Source organism: Cottoperca gobio, chromosome 16 (genome assembly GCF_900634415.1).
Source record: "Cottoperca gobio chromosome 16, fCotGob3.1, whole genome shotgun sequence".
Taxonomy (NCBI): Eukaryota; Metazoa; Chordata; class Actinopteri; order Perciformes; family Bovichtidae; genus Cottoperca; species Cottoperca gobio.
In genome coordinates, this window is record NC_041370.1 from 25475878 (window position 1) to 25492901 (window position 17024).

A 17024-nucleotide genomic window follows, 5' to 3' on the forward strand; every position below is an offset into this window, starting at 1 on the left:
GGGCACGTAACATGAATAACAAACCCACAAAGAACACTGAGACAGACAGAGATATATACACAGACACTAAATGAGGGAATGAGACACAGCTGGGAGAGAAAGGCAAACACACAGGAGGAAACTAATGAATGTAACGAGACACACCAGGTAATTAACAAAATAAAACAGGAAGTACAAGCACAACACAAAACATCTAACGAACAGGCAGATTGTTACAGTTACATGGAGAAAGCCTGAGCCATGAGAAAAAAACACTCTTCTTCAGGATTAAGTGCAAGTATGTAGCAGTTATTTTCATTATACAGTTTGTTTGAAATAAGTTGTTTCAAGTGTGTTTTTTTAAATAATATATAAGTACTTTATAATGTTGTATGTGTGTTTTGTAAAACTGTGAAGACAAAGGTTAGGGCACAAAACTAGAGACGATAGCAAGGTTTAAGAGCTGGGTTTTATAAATATGGTACATTAATAATGCTTTATGCTTAATTCAGATTTATGGTGCAAAAGACGTGTGTGTCTTTTGGACCGAATGGGACGCAATAACTTTTGCTAATGCTACCTTTTTGTTGTAGAGTGTCCTTTTGTCTGCTGCCTTCAATCAGGCTAATGTAGATGCCCTTTAAATACCCTTTAGAGTCCGGCTGTCTCAGACTGGCTCACCACAATTCTACAAGAATAGAACACCTGTATTCCTTTTCTCAAATACACTATTCTTAGTTATTATGGCTCGAATTTAGAGCAATGGATGATGAACATAATAGTAAAGTGGTGGGGTTTTTATGTGAGTTTTCCCTGGACTATATATTGAACCACAACGCTAACACACAGTTAATAATTAGTTCACACAAAAGAAGACCATTAGAAGTCTTCACACTAATTGAACATGTTTTATGCTTTTATTGGTCATCTGGCAAATGCTCTCACAACAAAGTATTAAGAGTTGTAAAATGTATTTTTGTGTGTGGAATGAAAGCTGAAAGATAAAGCACCAGTAAGTACGCTCCTCACGTTCATTAATTTCAAATTGAAACCTGAGCAAATACAGAATAAAACAAAAATACAAATACAAAATAACAGAGTGTTAGACTTTTGCTGATTACCAACATATCTATTAAACAAACAATCACATTACTAAATCGAAATAAAACAAACAAATTACATTATTAGCTCATTTCTATTAAGTGACTTCAATTGAATTAGTTTTTAACACTTTAATGTTTTGTTCAGTTCAGTCCAGTTTTTTTGCAACTTGCAGCGTTTCAGAAAGATGTTTTAGTCATTTTCTTTTGTTTAACATACAGAATCAAGGATTCAAAGATTCAGCGAACTACTAATTGCAATTGGAGCTTGAATTTATAAATGAAAAACAAAGTCAGAAATTAAGTTATTTTCGATATACATTCAACGCTTCCTACCATCACACTTGGTTATTTATTCTATTTGTGTGTTCTGCTACATCTTGTGCTTGTTCAGCATAAGTTTTTCAGATTGTTTGTCATTTGCATTTGAAAGACTACTGATGTGGTATTTTAGACATGAAAGGTAGAAGAAGACGGTGTACTCTCACCCAAATGGGTGAATAGAGAGATAGAAGAGGACTGCAGAGTTCACAACATTATCCCTCAGCAGAAGTCCAATATGATCATTACAGAGCCATGCAATAATGGACCTCTCCCCATTAAAAAGAGATGCACTGAAATTGCCTTTGGCCTTTTTTGAAGGCTTTCTTGGTGTAGTGGCGGATATGAATAATATGTGATTGGGTTGTGGAGGCGTTTGTTGCAAGAGCAGCAGGTAATACTACAACAATGAATAGGCTCAAGAAGGAAGGATTAGTGCTTTTATGGCCTATTCATGTTGGCTAAGGACACACCATATTAAAACCTGTGAGTCAAAATACGCAATCAAAAAGGTTAGTTCAGCAGGCAGACAAACTCTGGCATACTAAACAACAGTGGTGTTAAAAATGTATTCATTTGTACACATCAAAAGAGTGCATTTGTTTAGTTTTACAGGGTGATTAAGATATTCTGAGAATAGACGAGCTGGTGGTTTGTTTCTATTGAATATTATAATATTCTACAGGTATGTGTTTTTCTCAGTATTTCGGTATTTGGAATGTTTGAATTAATTTGTCCTGAAGATTGGTCTGAAAATCTCATAGGGTGTTTCCCCCTAGGTCTTGATTGAATCAAAATCAGACTCATACATTTAATTATGAGGATGAGAAAATCATTGGCACTTATTCAAAGTTTGGCTTGAAGGTGTCACTTGAGTAAAGCTCATGGAATTAATGGATTCATAATATATTCTCTGTAAATTTCATAGAAAATCTATGAATTAGATTTAGATATTTCTGTTTGAAAATGGGAATTTTTCCTGATCATCAATATATTCATCACCATCATTATCATGGAATCATCTTCTGGGGAGCATGCATATCCACATGATATGTCAATAGGGTATTTGAGATATCTTCCACTACTAGTCTCAACATGTACTCCTTTGCTTTCCTCAACTCACCAAAGGAGTAAGTGCATTTAGTCAATCAGCTCAATTAATTCACCTAACCTCCTGCTCTTTTGAAATTCAAAAAGCAATTCACTACACACTCAAGTGGTGCAGTAATTATCAGAGGCCATCAAAACATGAAGCACTGAGTCTTTACCCACATCTCTGAACTGGCTGTAGCCTTTCCACTCTCACAACACCAAAACAATCAATAGCACTCTCACTGATATTGGCCAGTTGTAAATGTATGTGGGTAATTATGTGGTGATAACAAATATTTTGCACCATCCAGTTAATTAAACATAGACTGTCTCATCCCATTAACTTCTGTGTATTGACAGGAGGGCATGCTGTTTTAACAGTTTTAATTATTAGACCAGTAGTCCTTGGCAACACCGAGGGTTGGTGGGCTGTCACGTGATGACAAAAGTCAATCCTTCCAAATTTAAGATGATTCATAAAGTTGGGACACAGAAAGATTTGAGAACAGCACATTTAGTGATCTATATATTCTTGTGTGCAATGACAAGAGTATATTGTATTCTTCTTTACCTATATTTGCCATCATTCATTATTTGATGAAAAATGGGGATGCATGTCATCTATTTGTGTAAGAATTGGGAATGCCTTGTACTTTATAATCCTTCTTCAAATTGCTTCTCGACTGGATTTCTAGAAGTATTAAAGTAAAGCTAGTTAAAGAAAATTTGGAGAGTTAGGTGCTGGAACAATTTCTTTGTAAATAACAGCTGGAATCAGTTCCTGTAAGGTTGGACATTTGGTACCATTGTGTCTAGACAAAGACCTATACTACCTATCCTCACCAACCATATCTGGCAACCCACGCAATAGCCAGAGGCATTGCCCAGAAGTGCTGGGCGGATACTTTGTCAAGTAATGGTAACGGTAGGTATTTGGCTTGGGGTTGGAGGCTATAACATACAATCTGTGTTACAACCCCAGGGCATTAAGTTAGAAAGATGTGGGTGGGTTTTTGGCAGGAGGTGTCCAATCAAAGACAAAATGGGAATTGTAGGTTTTTGGAGCCTTAAAATACTAAAGGTCAGGATATCTTGGCCTCTGCTGCTTTGATTTTGCCTTTTTTATATACACCTGCAATAATGTCCCAATTACTGAAGTACCAAAATAAAATAATGTCATTTTGTAACTTATGTAAGTAAAGTAAACCAAATTTGTATTCTAACCTTAGCTACAACAATTAAATTCAATTGTAAATCGCATTGTTGTAAATTGTTGGAATGAAAACTTACCCATTAACAATCAATCTACTCTTTGTTTTCTCAGACAGCATTGAAGATTACATCCAGACTTCATCATCCAATGTGGAATCAGCCAATCAGGAGCTTGCAAAGGCCAACCAATACCAGGTACAGAAAACCACCCCATACTGCAGTGTGCTCCATGCTGTGTATGCACTTTGATCTGTTATAATTTTGTGTACTTGACTGAGTTTTTGCATTGTAATGCAGTCACAAGAAGCTTAGCTTGATCAGCCATGCAAACAGGGACTTTGCTAACTAGATTACACGGCTTTATCACATCCCCCACTAGCATAATAACAGAGATGATGTAATTTCATGTCATACGTTACTAGCTTTTGCCTTCAGTTGAATTAATTGTATGTAAAGACAAAAACCTTGCCTGGGGTCTTATAAAAACACAAAACCACATATGTAATTCCATTTCTATGATCAAGTCTTCTACTGAGATAATAGTTATATAAATGTGCAATGTTATCCTACAAGTGTATTGACTAAAAAAGAAAAATGCATTAATGGGCAACAAATGCAGCCAGAAATTAAGAAGAACATTTTATTTTTTCTATGTGGTTTTTGGTGTGGCTAGAATTTAAAATTCACAGCATATACTGGAGTAAAATTTGAAGAGATGCCGCTGGGTCTGGTTTCGCTCTGTCTTTTCAGAGAAATATGTGTCTTCTGCCATTCTGTCAGGGACTATCTCAGTAGGCCAGAGCTCAGAGTGGCTCTGTGCTGTGTAGGCCCCTGGCTATGGTAAATAATATATCGACTTAAGTGGCACTGGGTTAATAAAGGATCTACCATTTCTTACGTGGCTGACGGAGCTTCAAAGGTGCGTCTGAACTCACTACCTGCAAAACTTTTTGACAGCCATGGAAAATATATTGTTGTGATTTTGGACAACAGTAATATCTGTCTATTAAAGTGTCAGTAAAAGGTAGTACGTTCTATTTACACAGTTCTGGTGACTATTTTAATTTGATACCAAAATAATATTTAAATACAGTTATATCTAACTTAAATGTGTCTGCATAGATTTCTAACATCATATCAGCATGGATTCAATATGATCGACTGCCCGGCAGTTTCCAGAGTCTGTCATGACTGCAGTAGTTTCTCTCGGTCTCCCCATGCTGCTGCTCTACTAGTGAACGAACAAATTGGTGAATGGCAACAGCTTTCCCATTAATTGTCATTTCATTATCTCAAGGAGAGCTGAGCCGTGACCAAGCTCACACTGAGCAATTTAGCTCTCTGCCAATCCAGAGAGCCGCTGTCTTTGGAGAGGTAGAGCAGCTGAAAGGGGGGAAAAAACAACAAAGGAGAAGACAGAAAGACAGGCAAAAAGGCAGGCAGACAGACAAACAACATGCTGAACCTGTAGAGTGGCAAGTCCGGATTCTGCACAGCCCCATGTTGACATCAAACCTGATCACTCTTTTCTCTGCGGAACACTGTAAAAATAAAATGTTTACCTGTATAACAACAACTTCATACCTGTGACATTACATGTACAGTAGATGTTTAGAACAACATCAGAGAAATATATCTGTGTGCGTGGCTACTGTCCATTAAGATTAAGTGTTCAAACTGGGACCAAGCTGCTGACCAACAAGTTATTAAAGCTACAGTGCAAGGGAAATATTGTATATTCAACAGACCTTTTACATGCTGCCACTGCTTTCATAGCAATGGACACTCCTACTTACAATGCAAACATTTGAATCGTCTCCAGAGTTTCCACATGCATCATGCATTTGGACTGCTTTTATCAGTTACACATCAACTTACAATTCAACAGCTTGAATCTCTTACTCTTTAACTGACTCTTCCATGGCATTCAGTACTTACTCTTCAACTAACACGTCGCTGTTTTCATTGCTGTACTGTAGTTCAACTTCAACTGGCTGCGTCTCTCACTCTTCAGCTAAAAGTTGAAGATTATTTGGAGCTACTACTTCAACTAAAATATTATGTGCTCTCTGACTGACACTTATGAATCTACTATCACCACTTTAACTGCTTACACTTAAAGTGGTAGTTCACCTGATTTCAGTGTCTGCACATTAATTGACACCTCAGACACACATTTAAACTGTCTAGCAATTGATACTTGAACTTTCTCCATCACTTGCACTTCAATTGGTGGTTACATTTCAACTTACATATTTGATAGCTTTCATTGTTTAACGGCCGTTGTTTAACTGCTTTCCGTTTCACTGAAACTGCTTTCAGTGCTGTACTTCGACTGAAACATCTGTTACTCTTCAACTGATATTTCACATTGACACACTGACATTTAAAATGTTCTTATTTAATACTTTTCAACTGAAATTTCAACTGCTTTCAATGCCTGTAGTGGCTACTGAACTAACTGAATTGGATTTTTCAGCAGTCGGTTCAAATACTTTGAGTTCAAAAATGTCAATTGCCATTTCTGTTGCAGTCAATGCTTACATACCAAAGTGACACTTCACTTCTTAAAGTGCTCACACTTCAATTGAACTTTAAACCCTAAATAAAGGTATTTCAGGTTTTGGTCATACACAACTCCATGGGCAAAAAATAACATTAAGACACTTTAACCTGTTTACAACTGAAATACATTTTCTCACAAAATTCAGCTTGATATAGTTGGTATTGTCGCTAGAATTTTTAAAGCAACAATCTAAGTGTTTGAATGATGCATGTCAGCACATCCTGCAGAGCTCCCAATTGCTGAGTTAATTTCACAGTAATAGGTGTTGTCTCACTGTTCAAACACATTTGAACAGTTTTTCAGTGGCAATGATGCATATCAACAGTAAAAAAAAAAAAAAAAAAGTGATGAACATTTTGCAGCAAGTCTAAGCACTGCTGTAGTCTTGAACAATCCTTGAGACTGGTCTACATGCACCACTGCACATCTCCACCAATGGTCAATTAAGAGCGGATGTCATTTTCTTTTCGTGTCCCGCCTTGTCTACTCAGTTTACACTGAAAGTAAATTGAATCTATAATCCATTATCCGTGGGAAGATTATTCTCCCTGCTGCAAGTTTCTCTTGTTACAATGATGTTTTATCACCTCATCTGTGTTCAGTGGACCACAAACTGATTGTTGATTGCTGCACAAGATGGTTTATAATTACCAATAAAACACAGATGTTCTAGCCATTCAGTGAACAAAAGCTGTAGCCATTTCACATGTAGAAAAAAACTACGAAATAAGTCATTGTTGTTTTGATTTGGGGAGGTTCCATGCTGATGTTGTTAGAACTCAAAAGTCCATCCATCTTCATAGCTGAAATTTATCTCCTAGTGAGCAACAACATCCTCCTGAGTCTCAAAAAAATCAATGTAACACAGTTTTCCTCCGGCTTAATTGAGGATAATATAGAGCACTGGCTATTGTGATCGTGAAGGAGCACAGAAAGAGAAAGGGGAAGGAAGAGAAAACGGAAAAAGAACATGGCTTGTAAATGAAGGGGTAGAGAGATGATGGAACCATCCACACAAAGACACATACAAATTGTTGCCCTTTTGACAAATGAGATAATGAAAAAGAATAACCTAATCACAGTGGTAAAGCTCTGACTGATCACTGCACTTAGACATAGGGGATAGGCTAACGCTGACAGATTGCAAGGAAACTGGCGTACCGTTCATTCACCCTTCCCCCAGTCCCTCCAGACTCTTTCTGCTACTTTGAAGGATATGGAGTGGAAATAACAATGTTTGAAGTTACCCAAGTTGATGTCAGTGACACTCGTCTGGCTCTACCCAAATCAGTCACAGCTGGCCTGAGCATGTTGCTGAGGAAAGGGAAGACATTTCTTAAATGTCTCTTAATGCAACTTAAAAATAATAAATGTTATCCAGTGATTAAAGGTACATATAAACAGACAAAAGAGAATATACAATGTCAGACAAAGACAAATTAGAAAATACAGAGGGGCCCAAAGCGAAGGAATACAACGGGTTCAGACCATACCTGTCAACATTGGAATTTCAAAATAAGGGAAAAGAATTTGCCGGACTCCGCCCATATTTTAACAGCTCTCAGCCACCAATGTAAACGTAAACACATAAGGGACGGGTATATACATTCAGGAAATACATGTTTATTTAAAGTATGTATTAGTTGTGCAGACATGTTTATAAGATTTATGTATTTTATTTCATGAGTTATTATCATCAATTTATTTAAGTTGTGTGGCTTTTCCCCCGACGAGGACTTCCTTGCAATGGCAGAGTCAGGAAACATGTCCGCAACACTGACTGAAATCAGCGCAGAAGCTGAAGGATACATTATTTTTAGCGCAAAGCATTGACATCATTCCCTCAGCTTTGTTCACTTGGTTTGCCTCTGACACAGTTCTTGTCACACATGAAGTCATTGACAGTGTATGTTTTTGTGCCTCGTGCTTGGACGATTTTTCTTGCTGGCGAACATCGCTTATTCCGCCGTGTGCAATGCTAACCTCTGAATGGCACACTTTACAAAAAGCACGAATTTTCAGTTGTTTGGCAGGTACAACTGTGTCTCCATCCATCTCCCGTTCACTGTGACACTCATCCATATGTTTTCGTCTTCTTCTTCTGTGTTATTGTTCCTGTTTTCTTCTTCTGTGTGTTTACTGGCGGATAATGTTTTTCAGCTAAAGTTAAACATAATACTGCCACCTGCTTTACCGAAGGCCACTTTACACTTTTTTAATTAAATTTAAAAAAATTTGAAAGGTTAAAAATACGTGATAATTACGGGAATATATTTAAACGGGATAGAAGTAAAAATACGGGATAATCCTGGGGAAAACGGGAGGGTTGACGGGTATGGTTCAGACTGATGTGTGTGTGTGTGTGTGTAATTGATAGTTTGTATGTTGGTTTGGGTCCGGGCGGCAAAGACAAGTGAACGTGTTTTTGTTTCCTCCTCCGCACCAACATGGAAGCGGAGGAGAAAGTGGCTGCATGCTCCCAGAGGGGCTTGGATTTGGCCGGCAAATATCCCAGAACTGATGGAGTTTTGGGTCTAACCTGTGTAACGGTAGTAACAGAAAGTTTAACGATCCGGCAGGGAGTCGGCTGAATCAGAGCTGTCTGCTGACTGCTAACAGAAGATCTGTCAGTCTCCCGTCTCTCTCGCACACTCTCCACCCGGTGGAACAGCCTCCTGCAGATGGTGAGGATGAGGCGATGCTGCGAGTCCTTTTCTTGTCTCTGCCACTTTGGATTTAATCAAAAAAAAAACTATCAAAACGCGCAGGGATCATGAACGTAATGTAGACAAGCCCTGAGTCTGCAGGCAAGGAAGACACCAAAAAGATTGGCATTCATGCTCTGGGGGCCATGAGTGTATATCAAGAGCAAAATTACTCGTCGAATTCAAGTTATCTGTCTGTGATGTAATATTTCATAGGTGTATTATTTCCGGTGCTTTCTGAAGCTCTGTGCATAGGCGACGGTGGCACTGAGGTCCCGGTGGACCACCAGTTCTTTAAGTGTATACAAATGAACAAATATGTAGGATATGTCCATTGTATTGTAGTTCCTGATGTACAAAAGCTATAACCAAATGCAAATTGAAGCGATGAGGGGTTTTTTTTCTCGTATATTTGTGACTTTAATCTCATAACTTTTATATAGATTATAAGGATATACAGTATGTCCCTATTCTGATTTAGGAGAGGAACGGCTTTAGCAGCATGATCCCATTGTACTCGGGCAGCTTGTTTGGGGTTTCAGTGTGTGGCCAGGTGGTTGGGCACATTTGCAGCAGGTGCAATGATTGGCTGAGTGCAAACGCAGCAAGGTGTCTTCGGCAGCGGTCCTCCCGGTCGCTAAGTGGCAATGGATAGCAGGCATTCCCATGTAGTGACACTCCCAGCATCTAGGGAGTGTTGGGACCGCAATGCCATGAAGCAGTCACAGCGGGCTGAAAGACGTCCATCTCCAACAGGCTGGATCTTATGCCATGCCAGATCATCCAGACTGCCGCGGGTCTGCTCAATGGCTTGCTCAAAGTCTTAGATAGCTCTTCCTATGGCTTGCTGGATCTCTAGGATATCTATTTCCATCCCTTCTTTTCTATATCCTCCATCTACAGCAGGGGTCGGGAACCTATGGCTCTTTCGATAACGCAATATGGCTCGCAGACAATTTTGAGCTGACATTTAACAGGTAATAAATAATTATATTGTGTCATTTTAAAGTAAAACATTTAGCAGCGGATTTGTTTTTAGTTCTCCCCTCTCCTTTCCTCCGCTTTGTCTCTGGCTGTAGGTGAAGGTGTGTTCACATGCGTGTGCGTAGGGGGCGGAGCCCCGCCCATCGCAAAACCGAGCAGAGGAGAAACTGCACAAGGCAAGCAGTAGACCGGGGGCCAACATTAAAAACTGGGACTACGTCGAGGGCCAAACACGGTCCACATTTATTGAACAGGATACACATATTGGATAAAGTGCAAAAAGATATGGAACATATTTAAGTCAACTGCAAACGGATTGCTGAGCAGTTCAATTTAAATATCTGGGCTGCAAAGTCTGCAAATGCGCTCAGTTGATCAGCAGAATGCTGTCGGGAACACAGCGGTGGAGATGTTTGTCAGTGTTTGGAAACACGTAGTGACCAAAGTTTCCTTCTGCATCAGAGTCTCCCACAGGCAGCTCGGCTTGGAACGCACTTACTGCATCACACATGTCTGTGATCACACGGCCCTGAAGCTGCAGGTTTAACAGTGAGATGCTTCGTTATGTCGCACAAACAGTCCAGCTCACATCGTCCCAGAGATCTGTAGTGTCTTTCCCTTTGCTTTCCAAAAACTTTCATTTCATTCACACATTTAGATACTTCCTCAAATGTCTTTTCCCGTGGTTGTGCCATGCATTGATTTACCAAAACCGGCGGGCCAGTTATGACAGACATATGATATTTTCTCGCGGCCCGGATATAAATGCCTTGAGTTTGACACCCGTGCAGTAAACACTGAAACCTGCACATAAATTAGATAAATAACGTAAGCGTTTAGTTTATTTAATAAAAGAGCACGTGTTCAATGAAACACTGATACCGCTATTAGTACTCGGAGAAGTGTTATTCTTAAAAAATGCACGCATAAAGTTGCATTCAAATCTATTAAATATATGGCTCTCAAGGAAATGCATAAAAAAATATTTGGCTTTTATAGCTCTCCCAGCCAAAAAGGTTCCTGACCCCTGATCTACAGTATGTGGCAGACTACTTAAGGATCCGCTCCCAGACATCCTAGCTTTCTAATCCTTTTATTAACCATTGCAAAACCCAACACATAGCTGAAGTCCATTAATCTCCACACAGGTTTTGGTCATGGTAAATAAATGAACACTTAACTAACCACACTCTAAAACCTACACCATAAAGTACACCCAAACAGTAACAAAACACACCTAAACTAGTAACAGTCCAAAACACAATCCCCTGAACCTTTGAGCGCCTTCAATGGGGGACAGTCAATAGAGGGCACACATGTATCCTGCCGTCCTCTGCAATATAAACTCCACAGCGGCTGCAGCCACAAACAAACATTACAGCTAAAAGGGAGCCGCACAGTTTTTGCACAACGTGTATCGCGCAGACTTAATGCTACGGTGCCTAGCAACGTTGATATTTTCCTCTGGAGAGTGTGAGTGAGTTGCATAACCAGTCCACATAGCCTCTTGGTCCAACTGTGCCCATCAAAGTTTTCAAACACTTCAAACCTGATGACGCTCAGCAGTCACAATGTGATGGTGATTAATGTCAGAAACAGGAGAACGGCCCCACACACTTCACTAACGGTAGAATTTCCACAAGTGGAAGCAGAGGTCATCGCTGGAGGATCCACCATAAGCATTTCACCAGACCCAGTATACACCTATAGGTCATGCAACATTGTGCATACGTCCCCAAGGTGTAGTTAGGGGAAGAGGGGGACAATAACACAACAACCAATGATTGAGCGAGTCAGAGTAAGAGTGAATGTGTATAATTGTTTATTGCATAAATAAACTGGTTCCAATTAACTCTCAAAAGTAGGGGTGAGGAAGGGACCAAATGGTTGAGCAAAATAAATATAACAAAACAAGGCCTGGCTACTACTGTCCTTGCAAACCAAAGCCCTCCCGAACTGATCTAATAACAAGTGGTGTGAAATGCACGCACGCACGCACGCACGCACGCACGCACGCACGCACGCATTTGCTTGGTCAAGGACGTCAGCAGTAGACTACGACACCGGCTGAAGAGAGACTTGGCCTCCTTTATTGAGGGCCCTACCTCCTGATAGGCCAGCCAATCAGGTAATCCCCACCTAATTAGCTGACAGGTGAGAGAAGAGGGGGCGGAGAGAAAAAACACAGCAAGACCAACACACAACCTGCCTGGCATGTAACAGGGTGCGTTTTTTGATTTGGGGCACTTGGCATGATCGCCAGGTGGTGCATTAAACCACTGAATAATTAAGGTAGATACAACCTTTGTTTCACCTATAAACAGAGGTACCATCTGTTTCGACTGCACCGTGGCCAATTTTCTGTATGTAGCACTTAAATTGGTCGGCTTATTTTGAAGCTAATGACTGAATTTTAATTTTATTGTTTCTGTATGTTGCACTTACATTGGTTTGGCTTTTTTGAAGATCATATACTTGCAAGATTCTTGCTGTTCAGAGTTGTATCCTCATGATTGTTTGCACCTATTTGTAAGTTGCTTTGGACAAAAGCGTCAGCTAAATGAACTGTAATGTAATAATGATGTGATTCTTTATTATATTGCATTGTTGGACTTTTTACAAACAGCTAGACTCGGCCCAGTTGCAACTGCACCTCTCACACCGACTGACACTCGTCCAGTGAACATTTAGAACATGCATGTTTGAGTATGTTAGTGTGTCACCACTCTGGACATAGAACTATCCTGAGCTCGGCCCTCCTGCTTCTTCTCTGCAGCAGCTGGTGTCTCTCTTCTCCCACCACTATTTCATGTGACTTGAAAGTAGCAAAGTACAATAATTGGCAATGTACAATACTTTTTATGAAAAATACTATTATTACTAATACGGACTTTTGAAAATAATCCCAAAAATACAAGTATACAAAAAAAACCACCCGTTTGTTGGAGTTGGTACTCTTTATTTTGCAACTTTATATCAATAACCTTTCTTATTGTCATACACCTGAATGTTTACTTTGTCACTGTTACTGTAGATAACTTTGTTGATTTTGATATTTCTAGGATTTCTGGAGTAGAATCTTTCTACACAATGCTAACAACAGTGTAGAAGTACAGCGTCAGCTCACGGAAGAATAGGAGTGCAACAGAGTGTACACATCCGTGTTTGCCACAGAGGCAAATTTGTTTCATGTTCTTAGCATGATGCTGATACTGCAACCGGGTTTAACTACTTATTTTGATACTGTTTGCTTTGAAAGGTTAGGATATGTCCCTTCCAACTTTCAATCACATTCCTCACTTGTTTTGACTTTTGTTTGTGAGTCAGCAGGGTCTGACATAACTGTTCAGTCTGAGTTCCCCAGTTTTCTGTATGTTGCTGAGGTCAGGGAGCAGCATCTACATGACTGGATGATGTGCTATTTTTAACAAAGGCCAATCAATCTGTAAAAAGAAATAATATGCTGATGCTGGTGAGAGTTTTTGTTCCATTGTTGACAATAGCTGTCAAAGGGCTTCCTCCCAGGATTGGTTGTGAAGTCTCTGTATTTGCTGCTCTTCCTAAATATCATAATCGGGGTGACTGCCTGGGACTCTGAGTTTTATGTAAATTGCATATAAGCCGATTACAAGTAAGGCAGTTCCGCTGTAAATATTATTTATTTGATGGACTTCCAATTTTCACGACCAGATGCGATAAAGGGAAAATAATATTATGGTCATTATCATTGCATGCATTATTGTAGTATTATGAGGATATTTCTCATGTCACACAAGTTAAGTAGTTCTTCTCCCAGAGACACAGCAAGTGCATCTTCCATGTAAGGGAGTTGGAGATGAGAGAGATGGTTGGTTTCCATGGCGGTCCTATCAGCTTCAGGTATAATGAAGTTGTTCTGCATTCTTCCTGGAAGAAATGTTTTTAAAATGGTTTCTGGATGTTAAAAGTCTCAAAAGGCTTTAGAAATGTTGAAAAATAGAAAGCTGAACAATCCCCCTATGTTCTCTTTCCCTTCCTCTTGACCAAATGCCTGACCTTCATACGGAAGTGTACTTCTATGTAAAAAAACCTCACACTGCACCAGAGAAAAATATTCTATATTTTTAAACTAGGATGCCTATATTTTAATGTTTTCTTTGGCATGCCTTTTGTAAATATAAGACTGAATGGTGCTTCTGTATTTTTGCCAGAACTTCAAAGATATCCCTAATTTAAAACAATTGGTGCTGTGCAGGCCTGCCGACAATGGCAGCACTAGTTGCTTAGTCCTGTTTTAAAATATTGATGCTAAAAGACAAGAAAAAGCAGGAGTTCAAACAGAGGAATAAGTGCACTCATAAAATGGATTTGTACGAGGCAGGTTGTACAACGTGGTGATAGAAGACTCCATGGAATCCTCTCTCATCTCAGATACAATACAGTTCTCAGTAAAACTTTGTGTTGTGCCATTAACATCATGATTTAAGATACTGACTATTATAATAATAATAATAATAATAATAATGTTATTAATAATAATGATGACTAATTAGGACAAATAGAAGTTCAAGTCTCATTTTTAAAGTAACAGATATCAATCTTAAAAATGCCATGATTTATCATACCAATTCCTAAATGGTAACTACTCTCCTTCCATTTGACATTAAAGTGAATAAAAAAAGCTGTGAGGGAGACACTGCCTTCTCCCTGAGGGCTTGGAGCACCTATAGGCCCTGAAGTGCTGGCACTAAGGACACCATTCTCTGGCAGATTAAGTCACTGGTGATAAGAGCATACCTCCTCTGTCTCTCTGTCTGCAAGTCCCTGCCCTGCTATCTGGAAAATTCTGTTTTAAAAATACTGCAACACTTCCTTTGTTATGCTAAGCCCCTTTTTGTCCCCCCTTTACCTTATTTATGGTCTTGTTCTCTCCAAATAACAGCAGTGCTGGGATGCGCGAGTGGGAGAAATAGGGGGGAAAAAGGGAAAGAGTGTTTGGAAGAGAGAGAGGGAGGGAATACAGTATATAGAAAGAGGGAGCGACTCAGCACTCTCAGAGCGAGCAGGGAGAAGGAGAGGATGGCAGAGAAAGTTTATAAGGCATAGTTTAGGAGGAAACGCATGAGAGAAGCTGGGAAATCTGTGGTGGCCAGCTGCAAGAGGGGAGATAGCGGAGAAAGGCTTTTAATTCTCAATCCCCACAGAGCCTTTGAAAATTACCAATCTTCTTATCACAGACGCAGGGCTGCTTATGCAAATTGTTGTGGAGTGGAACGTTTAAACGGAAAATTACTCGACAGCATTTTTTTTCTCCCCCTCTCCCTCTCTCCCTCTCTCTTCCGCACAGAAAGCCTGTTTTGAGTCTCAGATAAGAAGATGAATTGCTCTCTCTGTGCTTTGAAGCGCGTCAGGATTTAAAGACTCCAGCCTCGGCTCTGGTCTAACGCTGCTGCTCTTGCTGCCTTTGTAGCAGAAAACAGGATGGAAAAAAAACGGGAGAAAAAGCATTTCAAAACAACATAGATTCTGTACTCCAACATAGCGTCATCGCCTGAGGAGACAAGGAAATATAAATATTCCCAAACCCCTACTCTTCACTCTATTTACTTTAATATTTTTTCAACACTTTTTTTCCTTTTTTTTCAGACATGGCAAGTAATTGACATGGATGAATAAAGCTCATGTGAAGAGGAAATGTTTGAAGCATTTGAAATCTAAATTTGACCACAGGCTATATTAAAAAATGAAACAGAAAATAGTGTTAAACAGCAATAAGAACTAAAAATGAAAATAACTTTCATGCAAGTGACTATAACATTGTGTGGTTTTACATATTCTGTAATGAAGTTGTTTTTTTAATTGTATGCTTCATTCCTGTAACATCTGCCATCTTGCTTACACATTTCATTAACATGAAAACAAATAAAAAATCTAGACCAAAAAAGGAATTAATACTTGCTGTTGCTTTTATAAGAATTAGTATATAATATGACTCATATCCGCATCCATTAAGTTTAAATTGGAATTTTTAGTACAATGTACAACTTGTAAAGGCACTGTCACACATATCCGTATGGCGGAAACATATGCCGACGTATACGAAATATTGGCACTACGCTGGTGTACGTTGATATAAATTAGTGGTAAGTTGGACATAAGTAGTGATTTGTTAAGAACACGCCATGTTACGCTGGGGTACAGTGTTGAACACTGAAGCCGTAAACAAATACGTTCGAGGTATAGCAGTCGTAAATTGATATACGTGACGGTGAACTCTACAGCCAACTTATTGATAACTGATGGATAACCTATTCGTAACCTATGCATAACCTGTGTCTGTCATATCTGCAACTTATTTAGACGTATGAAAGGGCCATATGTCTGGCGTGTTCGGCGTTTCGTGTTCGGCGTTTCGTCTGCGGCCTTCAAACGATCACGTGACCCATGTCTATAAATACGGCGCCGATCTCGTCACAGAAACATTATTACCCAAGCCGTTAAGCAAGCAGTCCAAATGCGGCCCAAGAGGACCAAGAAAACGGGAGAGGTTGTCGAGAAAGCACCCAGGGGCTGAGGTAGAGGAAAGGGCAAGAGGACCAAGCACCATCTCCACCGTTCTCTGCATCACCATCAACATCCTCTTCCAGAGGCCGCCAAGAGTCTCCATCTCCTCATCGATCTGTGACTCCTCCATCTCCTTCCCGTGAGTCTTCTGTCGCCTCCAACTCCTCTGTGCAGCCCCAGGAGGCGACAAAGAGGAAGAGGGCCAAGAAGTTAGATTTCTCTTTGTCTGGTGCCCATGAGGAGATGATGCTAGACTTCCTCATGGAGAATCCCATCATCTGGGACTTCAAGAGGAGCAACTACAGGATGGCGGACAGGAAGAGCAAGCTGTGGGATGACCAGGCCACACTCATGAGCAGAACCGGTAAGATAATATTATTGTGTTGACGTTTATCATTAACATATAATCATTTCATTAGACCAGTGGTCTTTAAAATTGTCTGTGCAAAGGTACACCAAAGACCAAGCCGGGATCTTAAGGCACACCTGTGTTTATATCTGGGCAAATTACCCTCTAATATA

At 39.7% G+C, this 17024-nt stretch overlaps 1 protein-coding gene across 5 annotated transcripts in view; it reads left to right on the forward strand.

Annotated features, from left to right (window-relative positions):
• tsnare1 (T-SNARE Domain Containing 1) overlaps nt 1–17024 on the forward strand; it is a 183013-nt gene that overhangs the window by 105493 nt on the left and 60496 nt on the right. For 4 of the 5 annotated variants that reach the window (XM_029451829.1, XM_029451830.1, XM_029451828.1 and 1 more), the window contains exon 10: nt 3817–3899. In XM_029451829.1, coding sequence (XP_029307689.1) covers nt 3817–3899 — 83 coding nt within the window. Of the gene's footprint in view, nt 1–3816; nt 3900–15285; nt 15883–17024 lie in introns of those variants that run through there. The other variant, XM_029451831.1, reaches the window with a different exon arrangement.